Raw genomic sequence first — 18,671 nt, 5'->3', positions numbered from 1 at the left:
AGAGTTGGTTTGCATCCACCTAAATCCACAGGTGCCCCCAGCTCTGACCTGGTGCTCCAGCCCCAAGGCCCCTAAGTGGTTGGACCTCTGGCCACCTCGGAGGCTCCCTTGGGCCCCAGCAGAGGGTGGGGTCCTAGACCCCAGGATCACCCCTCCTGGCTGAGGGCCACCTGTGCCCAAGACCAGCCACTGGCCAGGACTCCACCCCAGGCCTCAGGACCCAGCTAGCTACCCAGGATCAAGCCCACTCCTCTTTGTGTGTAGAAAGGGGACGCATGTGAGGAAACAACCCTGGGGACTCGGAGCTGAGCCCCTGCTGGACACAGCAGACACACACCATGGGCCACCTCCGACACCCAGCAAACGATGGGAGCGGCTCACGGAGAGAGCTGAGCCTCGGAAGACAGGAGGTTCCTTTGTTGTTTTTTTTAATTTTTAATTTTTCTTACAAAAATTTAGATGTTTACCCATAGTCTTATTTTGGTTTTGTTTTTAATTGTTTTCATTAGTGTTTTTCTTGTTTTTAAGTCACAAACAGCAGGCACTGAACAGCAGTCCCCCACTGCTGCTGCCAAAGGTCAGTCCCAGAGGCGCTACTCAGGGGCCAGAGCCGAGCAGGGAAGGCGCTCCAGGCATCCGGGGGTGGGCGGGACCCTCCAAAGCCTCTCTGTGGGTCGCCCCCAACTCAGGGCCCAGGGAAGCCCCTCCACCCTTGGGTTCAGACTCCCTTCACTGAGCCCCCTCCCTGCCTGGCTGCGGGGCCCCAGGGCCCCACCCCCACCCAGCTCCTCAGGGGCCCCGCCAGCCCCAAAGCAAAGCCGGGTGCCCTGCCCTGGGCCCTGCCGGGCTCTCACTGGCACACAGCACCGTATCAGTAAACTAACTCGCCCGGGAGTTAGAAGGGGGGAGAGAGGGCGGGAGGGCAGGCGTGTCCAGAACCCACAGCTCCAGGGAAAGAGGAGCTGCCTACCCCCGCCGCCAGGGGCTCCCAGCTCCACGGCGGGGTCTGTGCAGGCCGCCTGGAGGTCCTTTTCCGAGGTCCCTTCTTCCGAGATCAGACCCTAAGAGCAAACGGCTGGGCCCAGGCTCTGAGGAGGAAGAGGGGAAGGCTGAGCAAGCCCGGTAGCAGGGCGATGGATGCGTGGGTGAAGGCAGCTGCCTCGGGTGGGCCTCGGGGGACCCTGTGCTAGGGGCATTGGAAGGTGTGGACCACCCCTGCTCTCACCCCGTGACCTCCAGGCCCTGATGGCACAGGGCCTGAGCCAGGCTGCAGGCCAGGGGGCCCCTCCCTCAGCCCCCAGCCTGGGCTTCCCTCCGCTGGGCCTTCAGGCCCACTGAGCTCGAGGTGGCCCTGCGGGGAGCGTGCGGAGAGCGGAGCAGGCAGGCAGGCAGACGGGATGGAGAGAAGGCCCCGCCCAGAGGACGAACACCAGATGAGAACAAGAACGTACCAGGCATGCAAGCTAGACCCAGGAGTCAACAGGCTGAGGCTTAGCATCCCCCATGGCGTCCACCAGCCTGACTGCGGGTCTGCTGGGCCCGGGAGGAGGAGCCTTCCTGCCGGGGTCGGGCTGCAGGGTGGTGGGCAGGAGGGCGTTAGAGGCAGAACAGAGCAAGTTAGTCCGAGCTGGCGAGTGGGGGCTGGGCTGGTCAGCAGGGCAGGGCAAGAGCCGGGGTGCATGCGAGAGAGGCCTGAGGGCCAGGGGAGCTGAACCAGCGGGGCTCGGAGAGGCAGGGTTGGCACAGAGCAGGTGGCAGGGGCTGCCCAGGAGGCGAGACCATGCAGAGGAGGGTGCAGATGCGCCCTCTGTCCCGGGCCCCCTCCCTCCCAGTGGGTGCGAGTTTTTAACCACCTGCACCCACAGGCTGGCTCTGACGTGAGGTTCCCGAGGCAGAAGGGCCACACCCCAAACGGGTCTCCTAGCCCAACTGCCCTGCAGGTGAGCCCCACCCCAGGCCCCAGACCAAACCTTGCCTGGGCCCCTCTCCAGGTGACCCGTGGACACACCACCTCCCTGGACACCTGCCCACAGCCACTCACTTTCAACGACTCCTTCTCAGAGGCCTCCCCTGCAGGGTCACTGCCTCGAGCCCTGCACTCCCTCCGGTCAACGGTGGAGTATCCATCTGTGGGGTGGAGGCAGGAGAGGACTCTGAGGCAGGCACCAGGCATGGATCTCGCTCTCAGCCCAGGGTGCATCTGGAGAGGGTCCCCACCTAGCCCGCTCTGAGCCAGGCCTTCTCACGGCCCCTCCCATGTGGTGGGCCTTGCAGCCTCTCCCCTGTTCCCCACCAGCGGCTCAGAACCCTCCAGCTGCCCCCTCAGCTGCCAGACAGTACACCCTGGCTGGGCAGTGACCCCTCCCTGGCTGCCCCACCCCTCACCCCTGAGCACCCCTAAACCAAATCTTTTTTCCAACCACACCTCCTCGGAAGGTCCTCCCCACACAGAGAATAGGCAGCCTGCACCTGCACCTGCACCTGCACCTGCCCTCACCTGGGCCAAATGCCTCCATAGGGATCACGTCCCGGCTGCCTGACTTCTCGCCGTCTGCAAGGTACGAGCGGGTGGCTGGCTGGTTGCAAGCGGTGGCAGGGGACCAGGGCTGGCCTCAGCCTGGTGCCAAGGTGAACACCACGGGTGGAGAGGATTGGGGAGGGGAAGGGAGGGGGCCATCTTCCTGGAGGAAGGTCGGCCTCCCTCCACCCCTCAGCAGGGTGGAGGGACACTCCTGAACCTCAGGATGGACCCCTGCCTCATACTCACCCAGGCTCTTGTCCACCAGCGGCAGCGTGCTATCGTCCAAGCCTCCAGGACTCGGTGGTGCCTTGGGGCCCTTGGCATTAGCAGAACCCGACTAGGGGGAGGAGGGCACATAACAGACGGGGTGGGTCGGGGTGCTCCCGCGGGGTACCCAGCCTGGGCGAAGTGAGAGAGAAAGGCCGGGTGGGCCAAACCTGGAAGCGCGCCTTGGTCCAGCCGTCCCTCTGCAGGGCACCACGCAGCTCCTTGTAACTCCACACCGTCTGCAGCACGTGGGATGCGGCCTTTGCCTCGCGCACCGATTGGCTGCGGTCCGGGCTGGGGTCAGTGTCTGGCCAAGACTGCCCTGCTCTGCCCCCACCTAGGCCCCACCCCACCCACCTGGGGGCACCTCCTGCCCCACCTAAGCCCCGCCCACCCACCTGGAGGTGCCAAGTGCCACCAGCGCAGGCACACCGCGGGCCTGCAGCAGTGAGCGCGCGTTGTCCAGGCTGTCAGACACGATCTCGTGGATGGTGTTGAGCACGGCCACCACTGTGTCCTCCTCCAGACAGGCCCCGGGCCGCGTGGGTGCCTGCGCGCTGCGCACGTTTCGCACAAGCTCGGCCATGGCGTAGCTCCCTGCGGGCAGGGGCTGTGAGGATGCTCCGGCGCCGGCAGGAGGGGGGCCGCAAGGAGCAGGTGGCCCGGGCCCCAGACCCCCGTCCCCGCCCTCACCAATGAGGTCCTTGTTGCGCCGGTCCAGCGAGAGGTTGCGCAGGGCGATGGCGACGGCGCGCACCACCTTGTCGGTCTCCGACTGCAGCAGCTCCACCAGCACCGGCAGACCGCGCTCCTTGCGCACCGTGGCGCGGATGTACGTGGCCCACTGCGGCAGGGGTGTGAGGTGTGCTCAGTGCTGGCCGCCCCGCACACACCAGACAGTCGCCCACCTGAGCCCTGACCGCCCCTCCGGCTGGACCGTTCTTCTCGCCTGCTTGACAAAGCCCTCCCCCAGCAGCTCCCCCAGCATCTCCACCAGGAATACTCCTGGGATTCCCTAGACCTCCTCCCTGCCAGGCTTGGCCTCTCACCACCCAGTTGCCGGCACTGAGGTTCTGCAGGGCACCGGCTGCGGCCTCCAGAGTGTTGAAGTTCCGACTCTCCGTCAGGAGGGACAGGTAAAGACGCACTACCTCGGGCTGGTACAGCAGCTCGAAGCCTGCGCACGGAGCACCCGCAGCCCACAGTCACCCAGGTCGCCCCGTCACCCCCCACCCCCTCCTCAGCCCTCCCAGGGAAGGGTGAGCTGTGGCCCAGGATGGCTGTGGCATCATCAGGAATGTTTAGCAGCAACGTGTTCACCCCTTAGTCACCGAACAGTAAAAAGCCTTCCCACTTCACAAGGCAATCAACCCAGGCTCTGAGGTGGCAGTGGGTTTAGGCGAGGTCATTCTTCCTTGACCCCACTGCCAAAGAAATGGGACCTGCCTGACGCTGGAGCTTCCGGGAGGCCTAGGGTGGGGAGGGAGGCAGTAACCACAGCTGCTCCCCTAGCAACAGGACTCAGACTCCCTAGCAACAGACCCCCACCCGTATATAAGGCCCACCCTCCCTGTCAGAGCCACTCAACCACTCCTCATCCCTCATCAATTGAGGCTCCAGCCTGGCAGCAGAGCCACCCCACAGTGCTCCAGAGAGGAGGGCGGAGCGGCCTTCCAAGTCTGTCCCCACATTTAGGCTTCTGTGTCCCTGGACATTTCCTCCCCTCCCCCACAAGCCCCACATGTCATCACCCCTTCTCCAGTTCTCATGTCCCATGCTCCCTCCACTCCAGCTTCCTGTTCCCCAAATGCTCCAAGCACTCGCCCCTGCAGGGCATTTGCATGGGCTGGTCCCTCTACCTGTGATGCTCCCCACCCAGACCTCCCAAGGCTGCGCCGCTGCACCCTGCTCTTGGGCATCTGGGCTTGCAGGGCGGACCTCTCTCGCCCAGGCTGGATTCCCAGTGCACAGAGAAGTGCCACACAGAGTGGGGCTCCGATGGACACAGGGGGCGAGAAGCTTCAACCGCTCCCCCACACGATCTGGGTGATCTTGCCCAGCCTCCCAACTGGATCTGACTGCACCTTGGGGCTCCAAAACCCCTAGGAGTGAACCCGGGCTCCTCGGCTGGCACAGGAGGCCCTGCCCAGCTAGCCCTCGCTCCAATCCCTGCCAGCCTCTCATGTGCTGTGTGACCTGGCAAGTGCCTGGCTCCTCCCTGCCTCCGTGCCCACACCCTGCCTGAAATGACCTGTGGCACAGACCCTGATTCTGAGCCCTGAGCAGGCGCCCAGGGACTACACAGTCCTCCGGGGAACCCCACACCTGTGGGCCTCAGTTTCCCCATGGGATCCCCAAGCCCCTTCAGCCTGTTTGGTGGCACAAAGCTTAACTCCTGGACAGGCCTGGGCCTGGATTCCACCTCCCACTGCTCACCTTTGGCAGCCTCAGTCCGCTTGGGTAGGTCCAGAGTGTCAAAGTTCCGGTCCATCTCACCATCCCTCTTCCCTGGAACAGAAGGGCAGTGGGAGGTGAGGTGGACCCCGCAGGGTGCAGGTTTGTGTCAGGAGGGGCAGGGACAGCACGCCCACATCCAAGACTGGGCACCAAGAGGCCTGGGAACAGAGCACCGTTCTGAGTCCAGGCAGGCAGCTCTGCCCAAAGGGCAGTGGTGGCAGTTAGGCCTAGGGAGGTCCGAGCCCTGCCTGAGCTGCCAGGACTCATCCTCCATCGGGTGCTGGGAGCTGCACTGCAGATCCTTCCGATGGGATCCTTGGGCCCACCATGTGTGTGAACTGAGGGGCCCAGGAGCCCAGGCAGGGGCAGGGAGGTGCAGACAGGGAAGCCGAGGGCTGGCAGGGACAGGACTTGCCTGGCTGCACAGTGAGGCAAGGCTGGAGCCAAGAGTCCCACTCATGGGGAAACTTGCCCCCGTCTGGGGCCAGGACCCGGCCCTGGGCTCTGCTGGCCAGGAGACCCCCCCACCCGCAGGCCCCTGCAGCAGCCCCACCTAACACCCGTCAGCCTCGGCCTGCACACCTCCGTGAGAGCCAGCTCACCACCTCCCGGCCGTCCTCCCGCTCAGATGAGGAACATTCCCATTCTTGGAAGGCAGAGCTGAGTTCAGACGATCAGGGGCCTGCCCTACCCAGCCTCCTGGGGCATTTGCATGGTCCCTCCATCTGAGCCACACCTGGCCCATCCCATCGGAGGGGCAAACTCTGCTCCCCAGTGCCCCTGGGAATGGACATGCCCAGGCCCTATCCACCCTCGGCTCTGCGGTTACAGAGGGACAGCCCCTCGGCCTCCCAACCAGCCCCAGGCTGACATTCCTGCAGTTGTCATGTCCACACAGTTGCCATGGAGATGGCTGCCTGGAGAAGGGACAGGGATGGGGCCTTCCCAAGGATGAAAGGTCCTACAGTTGTCATGGAGATGGCTGCCTGAGCAATGGGGGGGGGAGGGGTCCCTGGTGCCCACTGCACCCGCCAGGCCTGCACGGCAGGACAAACAGGGACTTACCTTCATGGAACCACTCTTCTGGGCGGCCGGAGGAAGCACAGGAGAGAGGAGAGGAGCCTGAGCGGGAAGCACCCCCATTCCCTCCCAGGAAGTGTAGGGCAGGGGGACGGGGACTCTCACCCCGATTACTTTTGGGGGCTGAGTGCCCACAAGTGGGACGGGGATCAGAAAAGGCCAACACAGTGGGGCAGGTGAAGGCAGTGTACAGACCCCTGGCAGCTGCACCCGAGGTAGGGACGGCGTGAGGCAGGTGGGGTGCTGCCCCCTGGGCTCCTCAGGATCCTCGGGTGCCCTGCCAATGCCAGGAGGCGGCGCTGTCCTCGGCACTTCCAAACTTGGGCCCCCAGGCCCTTCCTGGAGCTGAGGGCCTGGGTCCAGGCACCAGGGGGGACCACTGCACAGGTGGTCCTGGGCACCTTCCTTGGCTCCCTGAACGTGTCCCCTGTGGGTGCGGAGGGCCTTCGGCTTGGCAGGGCTGGGGGTCCTAACGCAGTACCCCAGTCCCACCCACACACCTTTGGCCTTCTTGCCACCAAAGCAGCCGGCATCCTCCCTCCTCCGGCGCTGGGCACCCATGGCACTGCCCGGGGGCCTGGGCTCGGCCTCCTGGTACCTGTCGGCCCCCGGCACCTCCTTGTGCACGTGGTAGGAGAGGTTCCGCACGATGCACACGCAGTTCTCCACCGACTGCAGGGAGAGGGGGCTAGGGTACCGCTGGGGGGCACGGGACACTGACCGCCCCCTCCCCAGGGAAGATGCCACAGCTCGTGAGCGCAGAAGGGACCGGGTGCAGGATGGGGAGGCCTGGGTTAGGGGCCCACTCGGGCGAAACCCAGGGAGGGCCTGAGGAAGGAGGGGGGAGCACCTACCACACGCGGGACCTGGTCCAGGGCTTCAGGGCACACCTGCTGTCCCGCACCACACACCCGTCCCCTGTGCCGCCTGGACAGTCCAGGGCTCCTGCTCCATTCCCCGACCCTTCATGGGAGGCTGCGAGACTGACCCTGCCTGGGGCCTGCCAGGGCCTCCCCGCCTACCTTGTTGTCCGTGTCCTTCCTGCCCACGGCCGACTGCAGGGCGTGCAGGAGTGCGTCCACCAGCCCCTCACACTCACGGAGTCGCCGCCGGGCCTCTGCACCATCTGAGCTCACATTCCTGTGTGGCCAAGAGCAAGCCCTGTGACCCCAGCTCCAGCTCCGGGGTCTCCTCTTATCTGCAGAACATGCTCTGTGCCACGCTGTAAGGGCTGCTAGCAGATGACAAGAGGTTAGCAGTGAAGGTGAAGCAGCAATGGCCTGACTGCTGGGAGCCCAGGAGGGGGCCCTGGCCTGGCATCTGTGTGGGGTGGGGGGCTCCCCTGACTCCCAGCTGAACTGCAAAGGGACAGAAGTGGATCCAGAGGCCTGCATCTGTGCAGCTCAAGGCTCCACCTTGTGCTGAGGTAAGGACCCCAGAGGGTCATGGGGGGATATCCTGATGGACAGGCAGGACCGAGGGAACGCAGGACTGCCTGTGGGGTCTCTGCAGGGCCTCCAAGGGTGGTGGGGGGAGGGCAGGGGTCACAAGGAGGTGGGATGAGGCCTCTGAGGCAGACTGGAGAGGAGGGTCCTAGCTCCCCCTCCCTGGGCGTCACAGGGATGGGTCGAAGCTGGGCAGGGATGGAGCAGGGGTACATGGGAGGGTGGCAGACATCCAGAGGCTGCCTGTGGGGGTGAGTACAGCCCCATCAGGCACATTCTCGGGACTCGGGCAGGAACTGTGACCTGGCTCTGACGCCGAGGCCTGGGTGGCTAGCTGTCTTCCACGTTATCTAGGACACAGGGACGTGGCTATTCTTAGGACAGCTGTCCCCAGGTGTGCATGCAGGCTCTGGTGCCTGGCTCCTGCCTCCTTGGTTGGGAACAGCCCTGGGAGGCTTCGAGGGGCACCTGAGCCTGGCCCCACCCACACCTCAAGCAGCCTGATGTGTTCTTGAAAACAGTCGTCCACTCAGCGTCCCGTGGCTTGGAGTCCTCGTTGGGCTCTGGCTCCCAGCCCGAGTGCGGCACAATGACCTCGTGAGTCAGCGTCTGCAGGCCGTGGTCAATGATGACCATCTTCAGGGGTTCGTAGGACGACAGGTTCCAGAGTGTGCCTGTAGGGCGCCATCAACCCGCCAGTGCTGACCACAGGCACTGTCCCCACAGGACCAGCTCAGGACCCACCCCGCCCTCTTTGGGCCCCAGCTCACACCAGAAGACAGGAGTGACAAAAGCCACAAGAGGCCCTGGGTGCTGCTCTGGTGTGGGTGAGATGCACACGCCACACCGAAAGGGGGCTCCCCAGGGGGGGAAGGAGCCCCCTAGAGGCCAGGACACATAGGAGGGGCTGGCAGGGAGCCTGGAGCTGGCATGTGCCTTCTTTTCCCCACCCCTTCCCAGCCACCCAGGCAGGTAGGACTATGCTCCTGGGGCCACGCCGAGAGGGGGTCATCACATGACCCTGACCAGCCACGGTCCCCACCACTGCCCTGCTGGGGGGGACCAGAGAGGCAGGACCCAGAGTAGTCACGGTGGGGACATGGGAGCTGGCGGGGAGGGGGCCAGCGCCAGCCCTACCTGTGGCGGCCGAGTCCAGAGGTAGAGACCTGACACAGTGCCAGAGCCTGACTCCCGACTGAACCGCGACGCAGGCGGCCAGGCGCCTCACCTGTGACGAGCTCACGGACCTCGCTGTCCCGGGCGGCCCGAAGGAGGCGCACCAGGGCAGGCACACCGCCACAGTCCCGGATGGCGGCCTTGTTGTCAGCATCGCGGCCATACGAGAGGTTCCGCAGCGCCCCACAGGCCCGGCGCCGCACCTCCGCCCGCGGGTGGTCCAGTAGGGCCACAAGCAGCGGCAGCCCCCGCAGCTGCCGCACGCGGCGCTTGACACCCTCGTTCTCGAAGCACAGGTGCTGCAGGTAGGCGGCTGCGTTGGCCTTCACGGGGTCCACGGGGTGCCGCAGCATGGCCAGCACCTCGGGCAGCTCGGGGTCCCGCCAGTGCGGCTCCTTGCGGGCACTGTCCACCGAGGGCGAGCGCCGCACTGCCCGGTCCAGGCTGCCCAGGCTGCCATGTTCCGGCTGGGCCAGAGGCGCCGCCGTGGCCGGGAAGGGGGGCCGCTCCTCCATCATCAGCTCACCGCCATCATCCGCCACGTCCTCGTAGGCCCTGTGCAGGCGAGCACGGTGCGTGACCGTCCTCTCGCGGCTGCTGGCTGGCCCTGTCCCCAAGCGGCCCCATCACACATTCTCCGGGGGACCATGAACCCAAGGGTTAGGGCTGGGCCTAGAGCATCGTCGGTGCTGAGGATCATACCCGACCCAGCAAGAACTAACTCACAGCCAGTGATAGAGCCAAACCGCAGCCAATGTCATCAGAATTTGTATCCCTGCCAGATGGGAGCTCACTCACTCCCATCACCAGGCAGTTTCCCTGACTCCCAGCTAAACGTATTTCTACGAAACATCTGTCTGTGACTGGGGTCCCACCTCCCCATGAGGCCATGTCTGGCTAGTGCACCCCTTGCACACAGCCAGCCTGGTAGGACCATCTGAGGGGCCTCAGGCCACCAGTTCTCCAGGGCACAAGATGTCAAACCCACTTCCTAGGTGAGGGATTGGGACTGGGGGTGGGCGAGTGTCTTGCCCGTGGTCACACAGCATAATCCAGACCCAGGCAGTGGTCATGTTCCCACCTGACAGACAGAGACGCTGAGGGCAGGGGAGACAGAACCAAAGGCTGCAGCGGGAAGGGAAGGACTGAGGGCCTGGGTTCTGGGTGCTCCTGTGCATGGGGGAGGGGCTGGGGCCCAAGCTCAGAAAAATGCCCTGGGCCCCTTGGGCTTGTGTCTTCCGGGCCATCTGGCTGGAGCAGGGGCAGCAGGCATGGGCGCGTCACCAGCTTCTCTTGCTCCAGACCCGCAGGGAGGGTGCCCAGTGCAACCCCACAGCCCAGAGCCCGCCCTTGCCGCTGTCCCCGAGAAGAGCCAAGGCCAATTCAAACTAACGTGTGCGTTACTAACACAGCCCCGCAGCGAGACTACCCTTGTGGTACTCTGCAAGGAGTGGAAGGCAGGCTTCCCGGAGGCAGTGAGAGCGCATGGGGGCTCACCTGGTGCGCAGGCCCCGCCCACAGTCTGGCCTCCTCCGCGCGGCTGTGCCACAGTCAGGCTCCAGCTCCGGGCCCCCCTCGTCCTCAGCAGCCAGGCTGCGAGTGTCGTCCTCCAAGCCATACGGCTCTGCCTGGAACCGCTCGGGCTGGGAGCGGCCAGCTGGCGGCCCAGGCTCAGGGCCTGCGGGGAAGGCCTCCCGGCGGCTGGGCAGCGTGAAGCAGCCATCACCGGGGCCTGGGCCCAGGGGGCCTCCACGCGGGGGCCGCACACCCAGTCCGCGGGACAGGCTGCCATAGCTGGGGATGTCGCGGGGCTCATCAGGAAAGCTGCCCCCGCTGCCAAGGCAGGTGCGGGAGAGCGTGGCCGCCGGGCCACCCCCGCGCAGCAGGAAGTGTCGGTCCAGCGGGCCGTCGGTGAAGGGGCCCAGTGGGTGGCCGCCATCCAGCAGGGGGAGGCCATCGGGGCCCACGGGCACCTGGCGCACTGTTCGAGTGGTCACCGTCTTGACTGTCTTGGTGACCTGGTGGGTGAGGGGGCAGCCTGTGGGCTGGCAGCCTGAGAGGCCAGGGTGGCCTCAGCCCTCCACCTGAATAATGGGTGGCCCGCAGGAGGCCGGGGCGAGGTGTACCTTGGTCTCAGTGCGACGAGTGGTGCCATCTTCTGACGTGATGATGGACACATGGGAGGTGGGGGTGCCAGGGTCCTCCTCCACCGTCACTGTCTCCTCCAGCACCTCAGGCGCCTCCGGCATCATGGCCAGAGAGGCCTGGCTGCCCGGGCTCTGCTCCTGGGCGAGGGGGCAGGTGTTGGTGGGAGGACCCCGTGCTCTGCAGCCCTGGGGCAAGGACGCTCGTGCTGGCCTGGACGCCAGGAGGGCCTTCTTCCCCTGCCCCAGGGCCTGTCTCAGCCCTGGCTGGTGAGGACAGCAGCACATTCTTGCCTCTGAAAGCCGAGGGGCTGGTCCCCATCCCAGGGCCTCCTCGGGCTGATCTAGTGGATAAGGCCCTGGGCCCAGCGGCGCAGTCTTGGGCAGCCCTGTCTGAGCTGTAAGCCCAGCTGCCACAGCTCCTGGAGGCCCAAGCACCCGCAGGATGCTCTCCTGACGTCACTCATCATCACCCTGGCTGGGCCCTCCCTAAAGGATGGCTCTTTCCTGTGCCTCCTCCCTGCCCACCCCAGAAACCTTGAGTGCAGAGGGTGGCAATTTCAGCATTGTTCACTGACTCCCTGTGGCCACACCCAGGCTCCCGCCATCCCCAAGGCCAGCTAGACACCCTCGCAGGACAGAAATACCCAACTCCCAGAATGCCCTGCGCACTCAGAGCACCAAAATACCCTCGCCCCTTCCGGCCCGGATACTCTTGGGGTGCTGAGTGGGCAGGGCCTGGCCCTACCTCACTGGGGCCAGTGGCTGGTGCCCCTCACTGAGGCCCTGGGTGTCATATCAGAGCCCAGAGAGGGTGGATTCAGGCCAATGGGGGCCCAGCTGATCCTTGATGGGAACGCTGGTGTCCCCTCCCCACACACCCCCGGGCCTCCCCAGCCTTGGACCTCAGCTCTCAGCCTCCCTTGCCAACATCCCCGCAGGCAAGATGGTGCTGGAGAGAGGCTCTTCTAAAGCCCACAGGCCTACTGGCCAGACTCACCAGTGGGGAAACTGAGGCTCAGAGAGGACAGGCCAGCCCACAGCACAGCTGGGCTGGACCCCTGCTATGCTGAGTGGCACGGGGACCCCAGGCCTCTGACCACCCACCATGCCAACATCCCAGGATCAGTGTCTGGCCAGGACGGGTAGGAGCTGAAACCCAAGCCGCAGTGGGCGGGCGTGGGGGAGCACATTCCCGGGCAGCCAGGGCCGGGTCAGCGGGAGGACAGGTCCTGCTCCAGGGCCCAGGCCCGTGCTTTGCGGGATGGGTCCCCGCCTGGGCCCCAGGAAAGGCCAGCAGCTCAACCCGCATCTGCCTGGCGCCAGAGCCCTGCTCTGCTTCCGTCCCTGGGACCGGGAACATGCAAGGCAAGGCTCCCAGGGCCACCTTCCCGTCCCCGGGCCCAGGAGCATGCAAGGCAAGGTGCCCAGGGCCAGCCTCATGTCCCCGGGCCCAGGGGCATGCAAGGCAAGGAGCCCAGGGCTGCCCTCGGGGCCTGCCTCCTGAGGGCCTCGGGTGTGAAGTCTCCCCAGGTTGGGGTCCTGTCCTAAAGGAATTCATGTCCCCCCAAATGAACACAGTGTTGAGGTTCTGGGCCCCTGCAGCCTCTTCAGGGGTCCAGGGAGAAGCCTGCACCAACCTGCTAGGAGCATCCCTCAGGCTCTGGTGACAGAGGAAGAGGTCACAGAATGTGCCCCCTCCCCCAGAAGCAGGGCCTCGGAGGACAATATGTGATTTTATGAAAAAGAGAAACTGAGGCCTGACAGAGAGGAAAGGACTACCCAGAACTGCACAAACTGCTAACGTGGGATTTCAGGCATCCACAGGGAAGGCCTTTCAGCCACATGTCACCCCTCTGGGGCGACAGCCTCGGCTGCCACCTTCTCAGTCCTAGAATGCAAGTAGTATGCCTGTTGGGGACCTGGCCAGGAAAGAGGGACGCTGTTCCTTGGGAAAGAGAAGTAAACTGAGGCCTGGGGTGGGGACACGCTGGTGTGCAGCTGGGCAGGGTGGCCTGGCTCTTCTCTGAGGGCACTGGGGAGCTGGGGCAGTTCTGGAGCAGAGGTTCAGGGACAGCATGTCCCTGCTGGGGCCTCGGCCGCCCCATCTGCACTTGGCAACTGTGGGAGCAAAAGTGTGGCTGGCAGTGAGCTCTCTGCTCAGCCAGGGAAGGGGAGGAGCAGCAAGGCCCCATGGCTACAAAGCACAGGGAGTGCAGGGAGCAGGACTGACAGGAGGGGACCAGGTTGTCCAGGACACTGCCAGGAGTATGGGCCCCTTAGTAGGTATGCATACATTTGCATACATTTAACCCTCTCCGAGAAGAGCCCCTATCCCCTGGCCAGGCTTGGGCTGCTGGAGGGTGGCACAGGGGGTGCACATCTTGGACCTCAGTGCCAGGGGGGCCTGGCTGCTGCTTCTCACTCCAGCCGGCAGACACAATGCAAAATTGGGGGAAAGAGGGGATGGGGATCCAGGAGAGCCAGGGGCCCAACAAGGCCTGGCAACCCTGCAGCATCAGCCACCAACACCCAGCCCGGGCAGCCCGGCAGCGGGATCCCAAGGCCCCAAGAGCCCTGACTGGCAAATGACCTCAGGGAGCTAAAAATGGTGATGACTTCACCCCGGTGGGCAGGGAGGCGGGAGCGTGAGTCAGCCGGTGATCACGGGGAGGCCCGGCCCCCGTTACACACGCCTGGGCACACACATGCAGAAAGGGACCTGGACACACATGTGCACGAGCACCTATCCCGGCTCCCAGGCCCAGGCACGTCAGTTCGCAGGCTCTCCCGACAGCACCCAGCACCGACATCCCCTCCTGCCTTCTACCTGCGTGTCCAGACTTCCTCAACCACCCACCCAGCGTCTACCATGGGAGTCTCAGAACTGGCAGGTGGGGGATCCGAGGCCTAGGGTAGAAGGAGCCCAAGGTCGACCCCTGGCTTGGGCCTCCGAAACGTCTTTGGGGTGAAGACATGGGGTCACAGACTGACTGACCAGGACACAGTCAGCTCTCAACAGAGGCTGCTGACCAGGCTGCCTGGATCCTCATCTGGCCTCAAGGCCCTGCTCTAGGGCCCCATGTCCCATGGCCACCTACCCAGGCAGGCCCACCTCAGGAAACCCCAGCCCTGCAGCCCCAGATTTCCCTCATACCCTAGACATGAACAACACCTGCAGCCTCCCCCACACCCCAAATCCCGCCAAGTCCTGTCAACTGCCTCACCCTCCCTCTGCCCTGGCACCATCCTTGCCTCTCTCGCTGAGATGACTGTCCAGCCTCCCATCACCTCTCCCCAGGGCCCAAATCTGTCCCATGGTCCTCCCATCCATGGTCCACTTGGTCCAGGGGCCCTGGGCCTGGCCCAGCAAGGGACTGTTGTCCACTTCTGGAGTTTCCCATGAGCTCCTGTGAACTTGTGGGAGGGGCTTAGCCCAGGACTCCAAGCAGGGGCGGGAGTGACCAGTATCCCAGAAAGGTGGACCCAACCACTGCTCTCAAGAGGGTCTCCAGAGGCCCAGAGCTGGAGGGCTGTGGCCCCGTCACACACCTGGGCTCAGCTTCCTTGTATGAAAACAGGAAGGACCCGGGGTGTCCAGGCCACAGGACAGGTGGGATAGTGCCAGTCCTGACTTTGTGACCAGATCTAAGGTGTGTGAGGCACAGAAAAATGAGACGTGGGACAAGACACAGAGGGGCCACCCCTGGGCAAAAGCCCACAGCAGCCTCTGGGGGCGCATGTGGGAATGGCGGAAGGAGGAGACAGAGGAAACAAGCCAAGTCACCACTGGTGGGGAGCTGGACTGGGGTCCCAGAGGCACGGATCCACCTGCAATGCCTGCCCTTGAGAGATGAGCACCCATGGTCTGGATCACGAAGAACAGGATGTGGGGTGGTTGCCCCACCCTGTCCACAGCCCCACCAGCACACGCAAGGGATAGATTAAGGTGGGATCCCACCCCTGGCTCCCACAACCCCATCCAGGCTCTCAGAGAGCACGAGATGGCTGCTGCTGGATGAATGAACCGAGGGGTGGAGGAATACCAGCCCCCGACCCAGAGTGGCCATCCTGGATGGAGTCCAGGCCAAGCCAGGCAAGCATCTCCCACCAGGGAGCAAGTCCTTGGCCACTACAGACGTTCTCTCCCTTGGTGCCCACAGTGGCGAACCCAGCCCTGGCTGACCGGGAGCTCCCCCCTCCACAGCAGCAGTCCACCTGCAAGGGCGCAGGCCCAGGCTGAGTGGCCAAGAGGCCAAGGGACAGTGGGTGCCCAGTAGACTGGGGGAGCAAGCTTGTGGGCGATGGCAGGGTGGGCCATCACCCACCCCAGCTTTCCCAAGCCCAGCCCACACCCATCAGGCACACAGTGGCCCCACATTCCCCCAGCTCCCCTGAACTGGCCTCTCCATCTCTGGGGCAGGCAGGCACCTAGCTGTCCAGGTGGGCAGGTGTGTAGGAGACCTACCTCTTGCTCCTCCACTCTGCCTCGGTTTCCCCGCCTGTTAGGGGACCCCGCCCCTCTGAGCAAGAGTGCGGGCTGCCCGCGAGCCTTCCCCCATGCTGGTGCTGGGAGGAAGCCCCCCTCCGCCTCCGCACGTGGGCAGGGCCATCCCCCAGCCCTCTCTCCACGTGCGCTGCCGCGGCAGACGCTGCTTGCATTAAAGCTCCGAAACTCCTGCGCGGCCCCCCAGAGCCGGGGCCCTGTGAATTTGGGGGAGGCCTAGTCGCGCCGCCCTCTCTAGACTCGGCCTCCCACCTGCGCAGAGGGGCTGCTCGGGAAGGCCCTGCCCACCACCCCGTCCCAGGCACCTGTCCCGGGCGCTGGCCCGGGTGCGCCCGCTCCCACCCCTCCACCCGCTCCCCGCACCCACGGCGGCGCGCTCACTCCGCCGCCCCGCCCGGCCCCGGCCCGGGGCCGCAGACAATAGCCGCCTCCGGCCGGCGGCTCCACGAACAAAAGCGGGTCCTCCCGGAGGGCCGGCGCCCCGCCCTCCGCCACCGGCCCCCGGGACAGTGCCCCCTCCCGGGACCAAGTTCCCTCCAACCTGTCTGAGTTCGGCCGGCATCGGGCCGGGCGCGGGGGGCGCGAGCCGGCGGTGGCGGCGGCTGGACTGGGTTCGGCTGCGGGGCCTCGGCCGCTCGGCTCGGGCTAGGCGGACTCGCTCCCCGCGGGGCCGACCTGGCTAGGCGCGGCCAGCGGCCAACCGGGAGGGGCGGGACGGTGAGGCGAGCAGCCAATCGGGCGGGGCCAAGCTGGGGCGGGGTGGATAGCAGCCAATCGGTTGGGGTCGCACCCGGGAGGGGCGGGGCGGCGGGCGGCCAATTGGGCGGGGCGAAGTCCCGCCCCGACCGGCGCGGAGCGGGGCTTGCCTGCAGCCTTGGGCCGGGGTCGCCCTCTGCCCTCGCGCTCAGGCCAGTCAGGGCTCCCCTTCCCCACCCCCGCACCGCGGGGGTAGCATTTTCCCGCGGAGTCCTCCTTCCCAGGCCTCGGTTTACCCCCAGTAAAAGACCCCACAGCCGTACCCCTGCAGTTGAGGAAACAGTTCTGGCAGTGCAGGAGCCAGTGCGGCTAAGGCATCCTGCAAGACCACCCTCCTGGCACAAGCTGCCCATCCCGGCTGCGACTCAGTTTCCCCTAGCTGTGAAATGGCGGCCTGTAAGACAGTATTGACGGCGATGTCGCTCAGGTTTCCTAGATCTGGCTCCAGGCCCTTGCCCACCCTCCAGCACCTCCCCAGTAAGCGTCCCCACAGAGCTCAACCCGAGCCTGCACTGACCCACTTTGTCTTGGGTTCTCCCCATCAAGTCACAGAGGCCCAGGGGTCCCCCATCCTCTGAGAGGTGTCAGAGCAGATCAAAGGGAGGGGAGGGAGCACAACTCTTGGGTAACCCTGGGCGAAAGCTCGTGGGGCCCAGCTGGCCTCAGATCCTCTCCCTTCCATGTCTTTGACCTACTGGGAAGTGGTGGCTAGAGGGGGCGGTTAATCAGAGCTTCTCCTACTATGGTGCACTCCCCACCCCCAGCAGCCTGGCATGGAGGTGCAGCCACCCTGTGGGTCTGGCTTGGCCAAAGGGAAGCGTAGACATGGGGAAGGGTCTGGGCTGGGGCCCTCTCGGGTCATACCCCACAAAGGCAAGCCAACGGCTCTCACACCAAAAACAAGAGACCTATGCTCTGGGTTAAACAGAGCTGGGCCGGCCCACAAAGGTTCAGCGGGCTGGGCAAGAGAGGGGGCCTTAGCCTTGGCTTTCTGCTTCCCACCTGCTTCTCCCCAGACCCCACTCCTCTTCTAGGACACTCCATGCACATAGGCCATGCAACCAGCATGCTCAAGCACTCTGGGTGTCCACTGTATGTCCCTCTGAGTCTCAGTTTCCCTTAAGTTGTCCTTACCACTGGCCCCCCTGTAACTTCCATCCGTGGAGCTACCTGGGGCAGGAGCAGAAGACTGTACCACTGCCCTAAGGGAACTTGGCCTGGATGCTTACATGTGAGTCATTTCTGTCTTCTCTCAAATTTCACCATCTGTTACTGCCCTAGCCTCATCCCCCTCTTGGCCCAGCCCAAAGTTGGCCAGGTCCCTAAAGGTGTCCCCCCCCCCATACACACACACATTGGGTGAGGGCCAGTCCTGCTCCAGCCAGCCTGCTCCAGGTGTCTGGAGGAGGCGACCCTTTCTGCTGGAGGATGAAGGGCAGGCAGCCAGCACTGTGGAGCAGCACCCCCAGACTTTCAACTCCCCAGCCCCAGCTACCTGCCTTGCCACCAGCCTCCAAGCTGCACAGATCCGGGCTCTGACACTGAGGACCAGGTCCAGGCAGCCGTGGCTCACAGGTGGGTCACTAGGCACCTCCAGCTGAGATGGGTCTGGGAAGCAGGTTTGGCATGGAGGCTGCCAGGCCTGGCCCGCTGGATGTGGCTGCCTCCCCATCAGCCCTGCTAGTCCAGCCACAGCCCTGGGAACACACACTCTCTGATCTCAGCCTGAGAAACCATCTCCTCCCAACAGAGAAAACCAAGGGCAGGCTTGGAGGGCCTTGGGTGGGGAGGGGTAGTGGGTGGGGAGGGTGGTGGCCTGATCATCAGGCTGCAGCCCTCAGGAGGCCAGGGCAGCTCCAGGCTATGGGAATGTCTTCCCACAGGGGCGTTGACCCTCAGCAGCACCCTCTGGGCTGGAGGCCAGAGGCTTTCCGGCCTGGGAGGGCTGGAAGGAGGGCCTGGAGCCTAAAGAGTGGCCTTGGGGTCATGGGCTGCCACTGTCCCTGTGTGGCCCAGTGGGCTGTTCTGCTCCCCAAATTTGGGGGTGCAGGCCTCACCCTTTGGAGTGCCTGGGGTCCAGGGGGCCACAGGGGTGGCCCTCATACCTAGACCCACCTGGCCTCAGTTCCAGCCTCCCATGAATTGGCTGTGCGGCCACCTCAGCACCAGCTGGCTTGGAAAGACAGCTACCCTATGTGTCTGGGCCCACTGAAGATGTGTCTTCAGCTCTGACTGTGGACCATGCTGGACCACGCGTATGGATCACCCACTGGTAGATGAGAACATCAAGGCTTGGGGGCAGTCACTGGCCAGGTCTC

At 64.8% G+C, this 18,671-nt stretch overlaps 1 protein-coding gene across 5 annotated transcripts in view; it reads right to left on the bottom strand.

Annotated features, from left to right (window-relative positions):
• Positions 1-411: 411 nt before the first annotated feature.
• The window catches only part of ARVCF (ARVCF delta catenin family member), a 36,441-nt gene continuing 18,181 nt past the window's right edge, over positions 412-18,671 (bottom strand). For 2 of the 5 annotated variants that reach the window (XM_082354921.1, XM_082354918.1), the window contains 17 exons: positions 11,073-11,231; positions 10,444-10,964; positions 8,999-9,501; positions 8,261-8,444; positions 7,348-7,465; positions 6,826-6,997; positions 6,311-6,328; positions 5,225-5,296; positions 3,838-3,965; positions 3,482-3,632; positions 3,187-3,385; positions 2,959-3,070; positions 2,768-2,858; positions 2,498-2,551; positions 2,042-2,127; positions 1,452-1,571; positions 412-1,088 (listed from right to left, as the gene is read on the bottom strand). In XM_082354921.1, coding sequence (XP_082211047.1) covers positions 1,464-1,571; positions 2,042-2,127; positions 2,498-2,551; positions 2,768-2,858; positions 2,959-3,070; positions 3,187-3,385; positions 3,482-3,632; positions 3,838-3,965; positions 5,225-5,296; positions 6,311-6,328; positions 6,826-6,997; positions 7,348-7,465; positions 8,261-8,444; positions 8,999-9,501; positions 10,444-10,964; positions 11,073-11,231 — 2,676 coding nt within the window. In that variant the 3' untranslated portion in view covers positions 412-1,088; positions 1,452-1,463. Of the gene's footprint in view, positions 1,089-1,451; positions 1,572-2,041; positions 2,128-2,497; positions 2,552-2,767; positions 2,859-2,958; positions 3,071-3,186; positions 3,386-3,481; positions 3,633-3,837; positions 3,966-5,224; positions 5,297-6,310; positions 6,329-6,825; positions 6,998-7,347; positions 7,466-8,260; positions 8,445-8,998; positions 9,502-10,443; positions 10,965-11,072; positions 11,232-16,138; positions 16,296-18,671 lie in introns of those variants that run through there. The other 3 variants (XM_082354922.1, XM_082354920.1, XM_082354919.1) reach the window with 3 other exon arrangements.

This window comes from Balaenoptera borealis (genome assembly GCF_965194805.1).
Source record: "Balaenoptera borealis genome assembly, chromosome: 14".
NCBI classification, from domain to species: Eukaryota; Metazoa; Chordata; class Mammalia; order Artiodactyla; family Balaenopteridae; genus Balaenoptera; species Balaenoptera borealis.
This window is presented reverse-complemented; position numbering and strand designations above follow the sequence as displayed.